This window comes from Taudactylus pleione, unplaced genomic scaffold, assembly GCF_031769625.1.
Source record: "Taudactylus pleione unplaced genomic scaffold, aTauple2 ptg000109l, whole genome shotgun sequence".
In the NCBI taxonomy this organism is placed as follows: Eukaryota; Metazoa; Chordata; class Amphibia; order Anura; family Myobatrachidae; genus Taudactylus; species Taudactylus pleione.
Genome location: NW_028284511.1, coordinates 3413569 through 3432987, shown reverse-complemented (window position 1 = coordinate 3432987; position 19419 = coordinate 3413569). Strand labels below are relative to the sequence as shown.

At 41.7% G+C, this 19419-nt stretch overlaps 1 protein-coding gene across 1 annotated transcript in view; it reads right to left on the bottom strand.

Moving 5' to 3' along the window:
* LOC148525217 (mucin-5B-like) overlaps window positions 1-19419 on the bottom strand; it is a 239013-nt gene that overhangs the window by 51729 nt on the left and 167865 nt on the right. Inside the window, exons 19-22 of the mRNA XM_088471027.1 lie at window positions 19117-19356; window positions 7212-7368; window positions 333-461; window positions 82-226 (exon numbers count right to left, since the gene is read on the bottom strand). Of these exons, the coding sequence (XP_088327153.1) occupies window positions 82-226; window positions 333-461; window positions 7212-7368; window positions 19117-19356 (671 nt within the window). The remainder of the gene's footprint in view (window positions 1-81; window positions 227-332; window positions 462-7211; window positions 7369-19116; window positions 19357-19419) is intronic.

Sequence of the window (19419 nt, the reverse complement as noted above, 5' to 3'; positions counted from 1 at the left end):
AAAATCATCTGTCTGACCATGCACGTTTTAGTAGATGCAAACATTAATTGTACAGAAATGCTGTAATAAAAGTTATTTTACCAAACTCTGCAATTTTGATGACTGGGAACATTTGCCCCCAACTGGTAGTGCTTTCTGTCCTTATCATAGCAGCCACATATTGCGACACACTTCATTTCATCCTCATCAAAATAAGGCTTCTGCTTTGGACAGTTGGGGTAACATCCTGTTTAAAGGATAATAATAGATTGTTTTAGCTTTAGGAGCAAAGAGATGAAGATAATAAGCATGTAAATTATAGTTAAATACAATCAGTAATATATTGTATTTACCTTCTAAGCCTCTTATCTCATACTGGCATTTCCCAAGGGGATTTCTGCAGGTCTTTATGCATGGAACACCGCAAGCTCTGTAGTGCCATTCACAAGTTTCATTGTCATTGTAGTAATCACAGAAGAGAGCTAGTGGCAAAGAAAAAAACACCACTCATTTATTTAAAATGAACCAAATATAAAGAAAGATTGGTGCAATCTATATGGCGTGTGCTAGAAAATAGCTGTTTTTGTGTATAATTAGGACTCATTAAGATAAATGGATACATAGGGCCATATTCAATTTGAGGCGAAAACGGGCTGATGACATAATTTTCGCCTGTTTCAATTATCCCATATTCAATTTCAAAGACTTTTTGCCGGTGCGAAAAGTCTTTGTTAAAAAACGAGGGTAAGTTTTCACCATGTTATACATGGCGAAAAAAAGTGCATAATTGGGGTTTAGGGGTGCAGGCTTAAAAAAATAGCATGCAGCCTTTGTAATGTCCACTTAAAGTATTCTGTATCAATTTTTTTTTTCAAGTTTCTTAGGACACCCCAAATAATGTACTTTAATTTTGGGGGACAAACTTCTCAACTAGTTAAATCGATCCTGGGGGGGTTCCCAGGTATGCGGCAGGTGTTTTCTAGAATGCAGCTGCTAGCGGCAGGTGCATTTTTGAAGAATTTTTCAAAATGGCTTTAGGGACTTAAAAATATGCTTACACCCATTTTCATGTACCCCAAATTTGATGGGCATAGTTTAAAAAAAAAAAAAGATAAGTGCTATTCTTCACCCTTTCTTCACAGGCACATTTATGCACCTGCCGCGGCTATTAAAAAACCCTGATTACCTTCAGCAGGCAAACTTGGGGGTACCCATCAGGCCGCCAACAGGGGGGACTGTTGGGACTCGAGTCCCAGGCCTGAACACTCAGGAGGCCCACCTGGCATCTGCTGCTGCCCGAGCGCCCGCCTGCCACTAGCCCCCCTGCAGAGAAAGGCCCGGTGTAGGGGTCCCGGCCGCTCCTACCAGTATGCTGCAGGCCTGCAGCTGCCTGCGCAAGAGCCCACCTCTATCCCTCCGGCTGGGCCTCCCCCCCATCTGCACAATACAGCAAGTGAGTAAGTGCTTCACTGTGAATCACTTCTCACCCAGCCCCAGCCGTGCCGCCATGCAGCCTACCTTGCCCCCAATAAAGTTTTTTTTTTAAACTGAAGCAAGCACGGCGTGATGTCATGACGTCACGCTGCGCTGCTAAATGAGAGGAGCCATGATGGGCGGGTAGTGTGATGAGTCGGTATCCGGAGCATAAAGGCTGAGACAGAAGGAGCGAGATAGGTAAGTTAAGTGTGTGTGTCTGTGTGTTTGTCTGTGTCTGTGCCTCTCTCTCTTTTCTCCCAGACCCTGGCCGGGCCATTTTGATGGATGTGTTGTCCATTTCAGACAATGGAAACAGTTGATGGGACTGAGGGAGAAGGGGTGGGGGCCCTGCCTTTTTTGATGGCAGCCCTGGTACCCATACTGATACCCCATATCAGGACATCTTTAGCGGGGTTCTAGGATGAATTCCCAAAAATTTACAGGACTTTTTGCCACTTACCTTTCCGCCAGGTCCTGATTCTGAATTGAATTCGGGGATAAGCGGGCACGCGCCGATACTTTATCCCCTGTCAAACCTCCGATGTGGCGCGAAAAGTCCAGCATGCGAAAAGCCCACACTTTTCGCACCTACTTGAATATGGCCCATAACATTTATCATACTGCATTGATTTTCACTATAAAAAATTGTGTTTCTGCATGTTTGAGGGCAGAATTGAGTAACCCTACAATGTAATAAGATAGAATACAGGAGAGATCAGAGACCGTGCAATTCAGATTAATACATTTCAATAAAAAAGAGAATACTTATTGTCACGATATACACACTGCAAATTATAAGAATTGTATCCCTTCCAGTTGAACACCAGTCCATTTTGTGGACTGATCTTAACGATTTTTAGCAACTGCTTATGCTTAGAAGCCAGGCCCACTCACACGTACACATCTCAGCCACACATCTCACCCACACTTCACTTACAGCTAAACGGGTGTAACTCAGAGTCAATCAGGGTGTTTGCATGAAGGCTAAGAATGAATTGCAATGTATTCAGAGTTTAGTGTGTGTAAAAAAAAAAACTAGAGATGTTCGGATTGGTTCTCCAGAGACCCGAATTCACCTGTAAATCTGGGTATATCTGAGTCACGTTTCTGATCTCCTGAAGAGATCTGGGTAAATCCGAGTCGCTGTTCAGATCTTTTTGTGGTTTGGAATTCAGATTTTAAATCTGAATTTTGGGTTTTGGGATTGCATAAATTACATGATTTTAGCTGTTTTTGAAAACTTATTTATTTTAAAAAAAAATACAGATCCAAAACCAAAACACGAGGGTGGTTTTGCAAAACCAAAACACTAAGATGAATCCAGATCCAAAACCAAATCCAAAACACAGGAGTCATCTCTAACAAAACGAATTTGATTTCAGACAGATTTCCTACATCATGTATAAGATATGCAAGTCTGATCTGAACATCTGAACATGATGATGAATGCAATAATTTCATAAAAAGATTAAGAGGGGCAGTGCGGATGCATAGATATGTTCAACTGTTAATAAAGGTCTATTTCCCAGCACGCAATGTGGCAGCATATTGTAAGTGGCTGACTTACACATTATGGGGCAACTCTGAATCAGTGGACTATGGTGTGTCAGTGCAGGAGACACAAGTTTCAGAAGCCCGTGCTTGGCTGCATTGCCTTGTCTGATTTCTACATGCAGCTAAAGCCTGTTTGTATTCTTGGTGCTGGCATCATCACCGGCACTAGATATGCCTTAGACACTATATTATTTACATACCTCCAAACCATTCCACTTTTGGTGAGATAGATAAGATTTGAAGGGACTGATCACCACTTTTGTCCTTGGAAAGTATTGTCATGAAATAGATAGGAAGTAAATATTAACCCTGCCCACTGTGCACCAAATATTGAGTTTATTGTGACCTGTTGTATATGCAAATTACATTACATTTTACAGGGAAATATTAATCCGATTTTAGGTGCAAATTTCCTAACACTAACTTCATTCTGGGCAATTATAATTAACAGTTACTAAAATTCAATATTATCAACCTTTCTGGGTTGCTGCACTACCACTTACTGTAACTTACTTTCTAGCTACAAGCTTCAAGACCCAATGTAACTGGGGGAATTTGGTTGTCAAACTGACTAGGGGAAATAGTTCCATAGGCCTACTGTAACTAATATGATGTTGTTTTCTGCTTTGTACAGGGAAATAAACTCTTTCTAACCCTGCATTAAAGGTAACCAGCCCAGATTGTAAGAACTGGTCTGGTTCCAATTTAGTTCTAAATCAGTGTGTTAGGAGATCATTTATAACATATAGAACAGCAGGTGCAAACTCCTGTTTGGTCACATCACATTGTTTTAAATGCAATTTGGGTAAATTATGGGTATTTAATGCTAGATGTAGTATGTGTCTGGGTTTGTGGACCAAGAATAGGTTTGCAGAATGAGATTGTTATTATTTTTAATAAAAAGGAGAAGTTATATGGGTTGAAAGACATTTCTGGGCCTTACTCGTTGTGTATGATAACGGTACTCCAGCCAATCAGCTCCTAACTATCATCTGTTTGAAAAATGACAGTTGGGAACTGATTGGCTGGAGCACTAATTATCATATGCAACAAGATTTATCACTCATTGTGAATTATAAAACATGTTGATAAATTAGGCCCTCAGTTTGAAAAAATGTTGGGAACTGAAAACTGTGAAAAGGCGAATTGTTAAAAATGGAATATCTGGATTCCAATTATCTCTAATTATTAGAATAATTCATTGGTTATACTGGCTGTCATAGACAGACAAGCTGAAATCCAAGTAAAATTTTGCTTTTGTCTTTCTATGTTTTGGGCACAAACAACACTGCATTGCCTCACAGTAACATCCATCTAGCTTTTGGTGAAAAACATTTGAGGTGTGTATGACTCAGAAACATTCGCTGTAGGGCATGGACAGTTTGCTAAAAATTGTGAGATGTGACATCATTGGGAATAGCATGCCACACAGAACATTATCTCTCTCCACTTTATCTCTCTCCAAGCTTTGATGGAGGAGCGCAGAGAGCTCGGCCGGCACAGGGTGCTATTAGCCCTGGAGCTGGCCCTGGAAGTGATACTGCTAGTGGTGGAGGGGCTGAGGAAGGGGGTATTTGCAAGAGATGTCAAAGAGAACAGGGGACTTGGGGTGAATGTGTTTAGAGCATCAGAAACAAAATGAAAAAAAATTCTAATTACAAGTGTAACAGGTCTACCGCGTAATGCACACAGAATACCATTAATGTATTGTTGTTGTCTATTGCAAAAATGCAGAAGACCACTTTAATTCAACCATACAAATATAAAATAATATAATCCAGCAATGTTTATTTTGACAAACCCTGTGTTTTTTGCAGGCTGTTAACTACTCCACTACAATTGGCTAATGTTGCATCTATCTAATGCAGTACATTCTTTTTACTAGAGATGTGTGCAGACTAGAGATGTGCACCAACCCTCGTGTTTTGGTTTTGGATCTGGATCTCCCCTGGTTTTGGATCTGAATCTGGTTTTGGATTTTTTTCCTTGGTGTTTTGTTTTCATGTTTTGGTTTTGGAACTGGATTTTTTTCTTAAAAAACCATAAAAAAAGCTAAAGTCACATAAAATGGGCCTGTTTTTGTTCCTACAGTATAACTAACCTCAATAACATTTATTTCCAGTAATTTCCAATCAATTTTGACCACCTCACAATATTATTTGCTTCATCTAGTTAAGGACACAAGGTTGCATCCAGCTAGCTGGCTGACTAAGATAAGTGACACAGTGGGCGGCACTAACATGTGGCAGTTCAGTTTCTAATTTCCAACATGGATACAGTGTGTTATACAGTGTGGGTTGGATACACCAATAGTGCACTTACTGTGAGAGCAGTGTCGGCAGAGCGGGGTTGCTGATGGTGTCCTCAGTACATGGAATGGCAGTGCTGCGGTGCTGGCAGTGTCTTCAGTTAATGGTACTGGTGATGTCGGCAGTGCGAGGTGCCAGCAGTGCATTTAGTGCAGGTTTGCTGGCTGTGTCGGCAGTGCGGGGGTGCCAGCGGTGTCTTTAGTGCAGGTTTGCTTGTTGTGTCGGCAGTGCCGGGGTGCCAATGGTGTCTTTAGTGCAGGTTTGCTGGCTGTGTCGGCAGTGCGGGGGTTGCTGGTGGTGTCCTTAGTACATGGAATGGTAGTGCGGGGGTGCCAGCGTTGTCTTTAGTGCAGGTTTACTGGCTTTGTCGGCAGAGCGGGGGTGCCAGCGGTGTCCTCAGTGCAGGTTTGCTGGCAGTGCAAGGGTGTTGCCAATGCAGGGTGCCGGTGGTGTCGGCAGAGCGAGGGTGCCAGCGGTGTCCTCAGTGCATGTCTGCTGACAGTGTGGGGCAGGCAGGGATGCTCAGTGTCGGCAGTGTGGGGGTCGCTGACGGTGTCCTCAGTACATGGGGCAGCAGTTCAGGAGTGTCGGCAGCTGTGGTGTTGGCAGCGGGGGATGCTGCCAGTGGGGATACTGGTGATGTCGGCAGTGCAGGGTGCAAGTGGTGCCTTTAGTGCAGGTTTGCAGGCTGTGTCGGCAGTGCGCGGGTGCCAGTGGTGTCTTTAGTGGTGTCTTTAGTGCAGGTTTGCTGGACCTGTCGGCAGTGCGGGGGTGCAGCAGTGTCTTCAGTGCAGGTCTGCTGTCTGTGTCGGCAGTGTGGGGGTTGTTGGTGGTGTCCTTAGTACATGGAATGGCAGTGCGGGGGTGTCTTTAGTGCAGGTTTACTGGCTGTGTCGGCAGAGCAGGGGTGCCAGCGGTGTACTCAGTGCAGGTTTGCTGGCAGTGCAAGAGTGTTGCCAATGCAGGGTGCTGGTGGTGTCGGCAGAGCGGGGGTGCCAGCGGTGCCCTCAGTGCATGTCTGCTGACAGTGCAGGGCTGCTGGTGGTGTTCTCAGTGTCGGCAGTGTGGGGGTCGCTGACGGTGTCCTCAGTACATGTGGCAGCAGTGCAGGAGTGTTGGCAGCTATGGTGTTAGCAGCGGGGGATGCTGCCAGTGGGGGTGCCGGTGGTGTCCACAGCGGGGGGTGCCGGTGGTGGCAGGCAGCGGGGGATGGCAGGCGCCGTCTTTTTCTCTCTCCTAGGACATTTTCAATGGGATTAACGCTGATTGGCTGAGAGCCGTGACAGATGGGTCTCTCAGCCAATCAGCATTAAGCCCGGTCAAAACAAAATCTCATGACCCAACAGCGGGGTCACAAGGTGTGGGATCTGGGGCAGGCAGGGAGATCCGAGCATCGCTCAGATCGCCCTGGATCCCAGAAATTCGGGTGGGTTCAGATCTCTGAGTTCTGAACACGCTCATCTCTAGTGCAGACACCCATGTTTTGGTTTTGGTTCTAAATCATAATTGTGTTTTGGTTTTGGCAAAACCATCCTCAAGTGTTTTTTTTTCAGATTTGGTTTTGGATTTGTTTGAAAATTTATAAAAACAGCTATAATCATTTAATTTGTACCTGTTTTTGTTCCTTTAGAATTATTAGCAACAATAACATTCATTTCCAGTCAATTTGACCACCTCATGGCACCTGAAATCACTACAGTGAGACTTATACGCAAGATCTCTTTTTTTAAATTCGAGGTCCAAATTGCGAGAAGACCCGAGTTAGGACACTGTTTTGGAACCCCAAAGTGATTCTGAATTGGGACTTAATTCGATTCTAATCCCCTCCAGGGAAACTGAACCTCTCATCTGTACTCTATGTATTGTAATTGTATTATAAGTTTTTTTACTTACGACAAATATCTGGACCTCTCCAGTGGATGCAGACTCTGTATTCTCCACAAGCCTGGGCATAGGCAGCAACGGCTGTACAGAAACATTCACAGTCCCCTCCGGAGTTACAAGCACATGCATCAGAAACACAAGCTTCATAGTACATGCATGGATCAACCTGCAGGTGAAGTGTAATTTTATTAGACCTGTTTAATGCATTTCTTGCAGTATATTCATGCTTTTTTTCTGTGTACTGTATATACAAAACCTGAATGATTAATGAACATGTACTGTACTGGATGCGGTCAATATCCTAGCAAATGGGATGCTGGTGCTTACAATACCGGTTCTGGAATCCCGACACTTGTCAGAATCCCAAAGGTAAGTAGCGGAGTTAGGGGGAGGCTTAGAGTTAGGGTTAGGGGTTATGATTAGGCACTAGGGGGAGGGGTAAGGTTAGGCAGTAAGGGGGAAGGGTTGGTTTAGGGTGCAAGGAGGTTAAATTTAGGCACTAGGGGAGGAGTTTAGGTTTAGGCACGGGGAGGGAGGGTTATGGTAATGGGGAGGCTTAGGATACCTACCACCAGGTGTCAGTATCCTAACTTTGTTGGGATGCCGACATTGGGATTTTGACTCCCGGGATCCTAAGTGTGGGATCCCGTACCCAACCCGTACTGTACAGTGTATCATTCTCCTCCTGATCCAATGTTCCAGCCTCCCTGCTTCATCTTTTTTGTCCCTGTCTACGTATTGCTCAGCATCTACTGTCAATTAGTGCAGATACGTAAGTGGCATGTGACAATAGCAAAAGATGGAGCAGAAGATGTTAATAGGACATTTTCATACTACAGCACAGCATCGAAAAGCAGAACTCACAAATGGAGACAACAGAAAACAGAGCAATGACGGCATATATTGCATATACTGAGAAGACTGGAATTGTAGTAAATGTAGTAAATTGTGGTACTGTACAATCATTAAGGTTACACCAATAAATAGCATTATATCTTGTATATAACCTGTAGATGTACAGTACCATTCAATTGCTCAGTACTAACTTATCCTATTGTGACTAATGAGAAAAGCATCACTTTTCACTTGAACAATTGTGTAATGAGCAGCATACTCATCAAATACAATATACTAATTTATCAGCCTATTTATGTATATGCAGTGATAAGGATGATTTTCTATACTCACTTATCACAGCCATAGATAGACTGTTTATCAATGCAACTCATGAATAAAATATCTCCAAGACAACTGAGTGATAAAATTATTAGAGGGGTGATCATTGGAAATACAAAAGATAAGTAGAAAGTGCAGGTGAAATTTGGGTGGATAAATGTGGAAAATGTCTGTGAATAGGTGCAAGATGGAGGAGCAAGAAGGGATAACAGTGGAATAAGGGTTGGAATATAGGTATAACTGTATCAGTGTGTGTATTACAATAATGATGGCAAGAGTATTTAATAGCATTCAGGGCACTCTTTTAAGAACAGCATAAGATCATCTGATGAAATTGCTTGCATTGCAAATAAATGCATCAGTTTAAACAGGGATGGCTATTATCATTAGTCGCAATGGACCATGATAATTGTCAGCTGTGAATATCCTATTACACCATCCTGGGACACCCCAATCAATGGGAAACTTGTGTGTACTGTACACTGAACTCAGAAGCCAACTGGATTTTTTAGCTATAATCTGTACAAATGTGTGAGACTTTCTTATACAAGGGCTCCATTAGTTATTTTTCTCATGACAATCCCTTATATTCACTTTCAAGATTTTTTATTGGACTTATACTATTCCTAAAAGAGTACAAAGAAAATAGTGTGCAGAGATACATTATATCTCCAAAGCAGGTCTGAATAATTTATTGTCGATTGTGAATTATATATGTGTATATATATATATATATATATATAAATATATATATATATATATATACAGTCAGGTGCATAAATATTGGGACTTTGACAGCATTTTCATATTTTGGCCTCTATTCACCACCACAATGGTTTTGAAATGAAACAAACAAGATGTGCTTTAACTGCAGACTTTCAGATTTAATTTGAGGGTAATTACATCCAAGTCGGATGAACGGTGTGGGAATTACAACAGTTTCAATATGTGCCTCCCACTTTTTAAGGGGCCAAAAGTAATGGGACTATCAACTCAAAAGCTATTTAATGGACAGATGTGGGCTATTACCTCGTTATTTCATTATCAATTAAGCAGGTAAAAGGTCTGGAGTTGATTCTAGGTGTGACATTTGCATTTGGAATCAGTTGCTGTCAACTCTCAATATGAGATCCAAAGAGCTGTCACTATCAGTGAAGCAAGCCATCATTAGGCTGAAAAATGAAAACAAACCCATCAGAGAGATTGCAAAAACATTAGGTGTGGCCAATTCAACTGTTTGGAACATTCTTAAAAAGAAAGAACTTACCGGAGAGCTCAGCAACACCAAAAGACCCGGAAGACCACGAAAAACAACTGTGGTGGATGACAAAATAATTATTTACCTGGTGAAGAAAAACCCCTTCACAACAGTTGGCCAAATCAAGAACACTCTCCAGGAGGTAGATGTATATGTGTCAAAGTCAACAATCAAGAGAAGACTTCACAAGAGTGAATATAGAGGGTTCACCACAAGATGCAAACCATTGGTGATCCACAAAAACAGGAAGACCAGATTAGAGTTTGCCAAACAACATCTAAAAAAGCCATTACAGTTCTGGAACAACATCCTATTGACAGATGAGACAAAGATCAACTTGTACCAGAGTGATAGGAAGAGAAGAGTATGGAGAAGGAAAGGAACTGCTCATGATCCAAAACATACCACCTCATCAGTGAAGCATGGTGGTGGTAGTGTCATGGTGTGGGCATGTATGGCTGCCAATGGAACTTGTTCCCTTGTATTTATTGATGATGTGACTGCTGACAAAAGCAGCAGAATGAATTCTGAAGTGTTGTGGCCAATATTATATGCTCATATTCAGTCAAATGCTTCAGAACTCATTGGACAGCGCTTCACAGTGCAGATGGACAATGACCCAAAGCATACTGTAAAAGCAACCCAAGAGTTTTTTAAGGCTAAAAAGTGGAATGTTATGCAATGGCCAAGTCAATCCCCTGACCTGAATCCGATTGAGCATGCATTTCACTTGATGAAGACAAAACTGAAGGGAAAATGCCCCAAGAACAAGCAGGAACTGAAGACATTTGCAGTAGAGGCCTGGCAGAGCAGCACCAGGGATGAAACCCAGCGTCTGGTGATGTCTATGCGTTCCAGACTTCAGGCTGTAATTGCCTGCAAAGGATTTGCAACAAAGTATTAAAAAGTGAAAGTTAGATTTAGGATTGTTTAGTTTGTCCCATTACTTTTGCCCCTTTAAAAAGTGGGAGGCACATATAGAAACCGTTGTAATTCCTACACCGTTCACCTGATTTGGATGTAATTACCCTCAAATTAAATCTGAAAGTCTACAGTTAAAGCACATCTTGTTTGTTTCATTTCAAAGCCATTGTGGTGGTGAATAGAGGACAAAATATGAAAATTCTGTCAACGTCCCAATATTTATGGACCTGACTGTATATGATTTTATTACACAAGATGATCACTTTTCCTGTGCTTTGATTATAATATTTAAATATTATCAGCCAAAAGTATTCTTATAACTTGAATCTTAGCTGCAACTCTTGAAAAAAATCCACCATGAAGAGTACTGTCTAACAATGTAAAAACCTAATTTGAATCAAAGGGGCGCTTTGGTAGACACAGTGTGATGGCTACCACTTAGTGTGTAGCATATGTGATCTAATTTACAATGTACTAGTGATGTTTTAGTCTCATGAATGTTGATATATCATTAATTCAAATGTACCCAATAGGGACATATTTTGACATATAATAAAAATATTACAAAGTGAATCAAAACAATGTTTTCATAGAAAAACATTTGACAATACAAATCGCCAATGTGGCTGTACAGTATTGCGGACACAAATTTCGAACACCCAACATGTTTCGTCATTGTCAACATCATCAGGGTTGGTACAAGATAGGAAATTATGATAACATCCAAGATGGAGAAATATGCCAACTTCAGGACAGGACAGAGCAGTAAAATAAAAAAGATATTTTGAGTCAGCACTCAGAAATACAGTTGCAGCAAATAGTTAACAGGAACCAGTATATTACCAGAGGTAATTGAGGGTCTGATTCAGAGCCGGACGCTATTTGCGCTCGCTCGTTCAGAAAAAGGGGGTGGCTATTTAAATTAACCATTCGCTCTTTGCGGTCTGTTCACGCCTCTATGTCTGAACGAGCTAACAAAACATGCGGACGTAATTTTGAAAAAAACGCCCCCTGCCCGCTCACATCATACGTCATGTCCGCTATTTATTAGATTAATCGAGTACATCGAATGGCGTATGAGCTGCTCGCTATTTTTGTGGTTGGTTTTTCCTACCACAATCATGTGAGCAGTTCTCACTATGAAACAACCAAGTGACGTGGTCGATGACGCTGCTTTATTAATTATGCACACCCTTAAAATGCTCGTTTTGACCTTTAGGCACGCCTGCGTTCAGATCTCCACCACCCGTTTTCAAGCACCTTCCCCTGTTACCACCCACATACGCCTCCTCCTGTCACTCAAAATAGCAGGCATTCGCTATTTAGCGAGCACATTATTTTCGGCCGCACTGACTGGTTCGCGCATGCGTATTACAATCCGTATGCATGCGCAGATGTGCGAACATCACTCGGAACGAACGAGCAGCCGCTTACGAGCGGCTCTGAATGAAGCCCTGAATCCACAGGATATAATAGAATGTGGTCTGGAGATCCAATGCTTTCCTTATGACAAGTAATTGCACTTGGGAAGAGAGGCTGTCCAGGTGATTGAGAAAACACTGGGCCTGATTCAGAGCTGGACGCTATTTGCGGTCGTTCGTCCAGAAAATAGGGGTGGCTATTCAAATGAACCGTTCGCTCTTTGCTGTCTGTTCACGCCTCTATGTCTGAATGAGCGAACAAAACTTGCGGTCATTTTTTGAAAAGATACGCCCCCTGGCCGCTCGCATCCTATGTCATGTCCGCTATTTATTAGATTAATCGAGTACATCGACCAGCATATGAACTGCTCGCTATTCCTGTGGTTGGTTTTTGCTACCACAATCTTGCGAGCAGTTCTGGCTATAAAATAACCCAGTGACGTGGTCAATGACGCTGCTGTATTAATTATGCACACCCTTAAAATGCCCGTTTTTACCTTTAAGCACGCCTGCTTTCAGATCTCCACTCCCCGTTTTCAAGCACCTTCCCCTGTTACCACCCACATACGCCTCATTCTGTCACTCAAAATAGCAGGCATTCGCTATTTAACGAACAAACGATTTTCGGCCGCACTGACTGGTTCGCGTATGCGAATTATGATCCGTACGCATGCGCAGTTGGGCAAACATCGCTCGGAGCGAACGAGCGGCCGCTTACGAGCGGCTCTGAATCAGGCCCACTGTCCACTGTTTGTATGGTGATTGTTCCTGAAGCCAGAAGAGCTGTGATGGCAGTGTGCAGTGAAAGATTGCTGCAATGGTGATAACTGCTGCTTCTACCATTACTCAATCCTCTTAAAAAGGGAAAGGGAAAGAGGATGAAAGTGGGCCAAGCAAATTAAAAAGAACTTCTGCAGGGGCTTGGTTTTGAGCTGCCTAAACAGGAAAGATAAGTTCCAAGTAAGTCCTGCCATATTTTTATTACACAGAATAAGTAGACTATGAAGAGGAAGATCAGGATGGCTTTTGTAAGACTGGCATCTGCTTTAAGATTTTTAGACATTTTTAGACATTGTCCTAAAGGTTACCACTAAGCTTCTTTCAGATTTAGGGCTTGATTCTGTTGTGGATGCAGTGTTCATGCTGCCGCAGTTGGCCAATGTAAGTCTGCTCATGCATTCTGATAGTTACCACATGGAGACACAGAACAATTTTGGACACAATAGCTGGAGATTTTAATGGTTGTTCTTGGGAGGTAACATGGGGGTGGCTAGCCAGATGCAGTCATATCACAGGCATGTCGCAGAGGATGACTGTATCTAAAGATGCAGTAGTGCAAAAGATGCAGCCGCATCTGCGTCCACATCAGAATCATCCCCTTAGTGCAGGGATGGGGAAGCTCAGGCCCGGGGGCCATATAAGGCCCCTGGAATAATTTGATCTGGCCTTCATAGCTTTTTTCTGCTAGTCTCAACTGGCTATCAGTGTACCTAGTATGGCTCCCTGCAGCCAGAATCTATGCAGCAGTGCCACCTGGAATGTGTTTAGGATGCTTCAGACGGTCACACCACTGCCCTTACAGCTCCCCAGAGCATCCTGGTATTGCAATAATCACTGGTGATTGTGGCCCCGCCCCATGTGACATCAAACGGAGGGGGTGTGGCCTGCACCAGGCCCTCAAATAATGTTATATATATATCAAAATGGCTCTCTGCAGAAAATTGGTTCTCCACCCCTGCCTTAGTGTATTTTTGAACCTTTGCAGTCTCAATGTACAGAATATTAATGTGGTCAGTGAAAAACTCTACACTTTGCTTCCTTCAGCCAGTTTCTCCATTCCTCAAAGGACCACCTAATAGCTAAAGGTTCTTTGTGTCCCACATTATAGTCCATCCCTGCATAGAAGAACTTTAGTGAAAAAAAGGCACAGAAATGTAATTCATTTTCATCAGATTCTCTTTTCTACAGAGTAGCTATCAGAGGTGTCACTTCAATCACAAAGAGCAGATCTAAGTAAGCATGACAGAGGACTGGTGCCTCTTCAGACAAATTAGGTGGATGCCTCTTTTCTAGTTAAATCTGAGAGCAGAGAAGCAATTATACTGAATGAGCAGATACTCACAGATTTTAAATGTTGAAGCTGATTAAACTTTGAAGGGCTTACAAATTAATGGGTGTTACCCGGTTTGAAATAACTTGAACCTTGAAAGCATCCGTTGCACAGCCTTGAACAGATATAACTTGTCCCATGGAAGGAAACTTACTACCTGTATAAGAAACCTCAAACTCACATTTTTCAACAGTTAATTTTCCTGCAATTTCTGCAGAATTTAACAGTCTTGATTTTAATGCCATGTCAGAAACAAAGGATAAATAATGATATCCAGATATACAACAACACATTTCCCAATAAATACCTAAGAACATAATTTAATAGGTCTTGAAGTATGTCAGGTGCATTAGTCAAGCCAAAAGTCAAGACAAGGTATTAATACAGTAACTGTCTGTATGAGCACTGAATGTGGTCTTTTATTCATTGCTCTCACATATTTAGATCAGGTTGTCCTGTAGGATCCCCTTAGATCAATCTTGGTGAAGAAGGTAGCCCCCCTTAGTTGATCAAACAATTCAGGAATTATAAAAAGTGGTATAGTTTTTTGTCATAATTTTATTTAGAGCCAGATAGTTTAATAAATTCTTTATTCAGATTTTCCATGATGTAATCTTCCACAACTTTTAATTTAGGACCGGACTCCATGCACCATATCAATAGCACAATTGTAAGGCCAATGACGTGGCAAGGATTCTGCTGCATGCCCTGTGTCTACAACTCCAAATTTTAAAGGCTTATTACTTCAGTGTATTGCCAGTGGATTAGAAATTGATGGAGAATTGAAGGAGGTCAACATGCTGTTAGAATGGATTCACCTGGTGCCGTACTAGTGGGATAAGCACAGCAGGACAGCATCAAATTCAGGTAACAGGCTTAAGTTAGGGTTGGCAGCAGACAAGATTAGGTCAGGAGAGAATCCCAGGTCAGGGCAGCCAGAATACAAGGGAAATGAAGAAACATGCCAATGTCAGGGCAGCAGTCTAATCTAAAAGACATTCCAGGTCAGCAAAAAAAGAGCAGTACTAAGAAATGCTGGTTAATTAAGTGAATAAGCAGGAACTACCCCCAGTACAAAAGAAACAGACTAGAAGTAATTTAAATACACAGCAGCCAATAGAATAAGGTCAGGAGAGCCTACCCCTTCCTAACAAGCAAGTAGCTGCACATGAAAAGAAAGAGACAGCCCAGGGAATATTTCAGAGCCCTGATAATCTTGGACTGGACCCCCAGCTTTTGAGCCTTTTAAGAGTCTGAAAATAATGTATGGGCTTTCTAATAAGTTTTAACCTCTTCAAAACAACTGCTGCCCAAAGAGGTCGGTGTCTAATAAGTTGAAGAAATCTAAAGACTTGACCTGATGTCTGCAAGACCAGCCTTGGATAACTGCCAAAACACCTGGTCATGGCATATAATGAAATATATGGCCTTTGGACATATCTACTCTGTAGATAGCATTAAGGAGGGCAAATCGAGAGACTCACAAAAATTCCAGGGAGCAGACTAAATTACCTTCCTTCACAGCTGTACAGAAAAATTAGCAATGGTACAGTTGTGTCTGCTGTTTTATATTGTGCTTTTCTCTGAGTCCAGTCAGTGGGTTCATCTTGCATTTTCATCTACAAGAGAGGCTAAGACAGAATCAATCTGGGTCCAAGCAAAGCTGGCACAACTGGAAACCTGTACAAATTTAGCATCTTCGAAATATGTTTTATGGCACAATGTGTGGGATATAATTTCATTGGCAGTGTCTTTCCAATCAAATTAATATCATTTTATTCACCTCATTTAGATGAAGCAGATGTTTACCCCTCTAACTGCAATACAACCATGGAAAAACTTGATGGGCATTCTTTTCCTGAGGGAAAACATTGTGATTCATTGTGTTGTGATCCTTTGTACTGGCTACGTGTTGCTTCATGCTGCCAGCTTGGGCAGAACTGTCGTACTTGTTGTAGATACTAGAAGGTTGCCATTTAATGGCAAATGCCAGATAAGGATTTGAAGTCCTGAACAGGCCTTACTATTGCAAAGTTTCTTAAAAAAATATATATATTTGGACAGTGGGCCTGCAAATTTGTAGGCAGCAGATTCCAAAAATATACCAATGTCTCAGCCGCTGTCTTGTGCACTGAAATGTCTACCTCCAGTGTCTGATATCTATCGCTCGCATACAAAAGTGAGAACATTTAACCTCCGAGTAAGCCTATGCTGTCTCAGACAAAGAGGTACTCCTACAACACCAGGGCCTCCATAGCTGCAAACAAATTTACAGAGCCTCACTAGAGCATGCCGAGAAAATGATCCAGACACCCCAGCATTTTAACCCCTTCTTTATGTCCCCCAAATTCTGACTACCTGACACTCAATTTGCAAATAAATCCTCTCTGCTCCGCCATTGCTAATCCAAAGCCATACTCGCACTGTGCAGCTCTAATGCATGTGCAGTGGCAAATAATCAATCCATTGAATCCACCATCAACAATGCATCCATCTCTGAATCAGTCCCAGTAACTTTTACTTAAAACTACTGTACAGAGATAGTTTTTTACCTCCTGCAGAATTGTGCAGGCAGAGCACTGACATATCCTTCAATTTCCCCTGCTTTCAGTGCTTTCCATGAGGCTTCATGTCTAACCTTCTGATGAACAAATACAGCTCTCTACCAACAGGACATTGAGAAACTACACTAAGCACTCCATGGTGATGAACATATACAGTATGTGTCATTATGTCTAGATTTTCTAGGTGGAAGTACCCTTTATTGATAGTGCACTCCTAGGGTGGAACTACTGTCTGTGCAGCCATTGCGATGCACTAGGGTCCCTGGGCACCAAGGGGCTCACGGCTGCTGTCTGCAAAAACAAGCAATGAGTTTTCCTCTAGACCAGTTTGATGTTTCTCAAAATAGCCGGGCTCATGGAAAAACTCATTGCTGGTTTGGGCAGTAGCAGAGATTGGTCAGCTCCACTGCTGTGGGTACAAAGTGTACAGTATTTAACAATCATATAATGGTTGCTAGCCACATTAAAAAAATGGTTTAAAATGTTTAAATAAGATATTTTTTTTTCTAAACCTGTGTTTATAAAACTTCCTTGTGCTCCTGAATTTACCTTCTTCTTGTGGTTTTGATTTTTGATAGTTTATTTACTTTATCCTATAGTATGAAAGAAGGTGAGGTGCAATTTATATTCGAATTTGACAGTAGCCTTACATGACTATTTTACTGTTGGAAGACCATGTTTCTTTCATTTCAAATATGAAATGTACCTGCTTGTCTTATTTACATATGTATCTGGTTTATTAATATGTGTATATGTTCTTTGTAAATTTTGGGTAAACTGGTTTCTCCAGTTAAAGTGAGCGGGTGTTGAAGCAGGGGTATTTGGAATCAGTAGTCCCTCAATCTCCCCTCATCTCTGCTCACTTGACAGTACCGCCCAGCTAAAATAACAATGCCGATGCCTCTCTGCAGTAATGCCACGGAGAACAAATAGTGGCTGCAAACAAACCAGCTGGCGGTTCCACTGGAGATTGTCCACAAATAGGAAATGCTGTGTAGTAAGGGGGAATCCGCTGATGTGTTTCACCCCTTTCAATGGGGACTTTTTCACACTCTTTGAAAAAGCCCCCATTGAAAGGGGCAAAACGCGTCAGCGGATTCCCCCTTACTACACAGCATTTCCTACTTGTGGACAATCTCCAGTGGAACCGCCAGCTGGTTTGTTTGCAGCCGCTATTTGTTCTCCGTGGCATCACTGCAGAGAGGCATCGCCATTGTTATTTTAGCTGGGCGGTACTGTCAAGTGAGCAGAGATGAGGGAAGATTGAGGGGCTACTGATTCCAAATACCCCTGCTTCAACACCCGCTCACTTTAACTGGAGAAACCAGCTCCCATTAAATACAGCGGTGCTGCACCACTTGGTCTGTATTAAGGACAGCTGAGTATAACATATCAGCACAGCAGGAGCCAAGGGAGACGGTATGATTGTTTGTGCCTAGCCATACTTGCTGTAGCATTAACCTATTTTACTGGAGAAATTGGCATCTTATTTTGCTCACTGCAACGCTATATTACCTGACCTGTACAACGGATAGGTACAGCGTTTTTTCAATATTCGGCTGGCAAGTCAGTACATGACATTTAACTGTTGTATGGTGGACACATGATCAATATTCTAATTGGACAGCTCTGGGCATTTCACCTTCTGTATTGATTTCAAATATTCATGCCATATCATGCACAAGTAGCAAAGTGGTTTTTAGTGTAGATATATATGCTCAATAGAGGTTTATTGTTTTGTGTATTGTATATATTGACTAATGTGAGTTGTATTTGTCTGTAGATTATGTGTAGGTTTTGGTATCTACTGTATAAGTTTTGTCCATGTCTGAAAAGTGAGGGTGGAATGCCTGGAAATAAATTTCATTAAGCTCTGTGAAGCTTTTATATGGTATTAAGTCTAATTATTTACCTCACTATCCTTTCATCTTTGGCAACATATTATATTATTGTGTTTTATTTGTTTTATTTGGAGGAATTTATACTTCTATAAGAACAAGAAATTCATCACTTTGAAATAAAAAATACACTAATCTACAGATAAACGCGTTATCAATTTTCTGTGGTATGCAGACACACAAATGTAGTTGTATTAATATTTGATGTATCATTTGTAATGCACTAGGTATAGCACCCCTTGTTTTTATTTTTGCACATATCCTAATCTCTTGTAAAATTCTTACTATGGAATTTTTGAATAGCTACTGTTCGCGGCAAATCAAGAAACTCCATCACTCCACTATTATGCTTTAAGGAGGAGGGTATTTACATGTGGGGAGGGAGTGACTGTTATTGCTGACTTGGCAAGGAGATGTGTGGTTAGGTTATGCTCTCTAGGTTAGCTACAAGACAGGGACAGTGTACAAATTATACTTCGAATACTTGTTGTAAATGTTCTAGAATCATTAGGAAGAACATCGCTCTGCTTTTTGATGCATAATACGATACCTATTATACATACATGTGGGTGGCATTCAGAGAAGACATCACTGTTTATGATACTGCACTGCTTTTGTGCCCAGGATAGTCTGTATGGATTTAAAGAACAAGGATTCCTGTTAATTGTGGCATCTGGACAATTGGAGGATAACTTCCAGCTATTTCCAAATTCCTCAGTGTTTCCGACAATTGCATTGCTTCGGGTAGTGAAATCATTATTCCTATTTCCATCATAATTTCCACACAATCCACAAAGCTTCCCCTGTGAAAAAATGTAAATAAGAAAGAATATTGAACTTTCGTATGCAGACAGTATTTTACTACT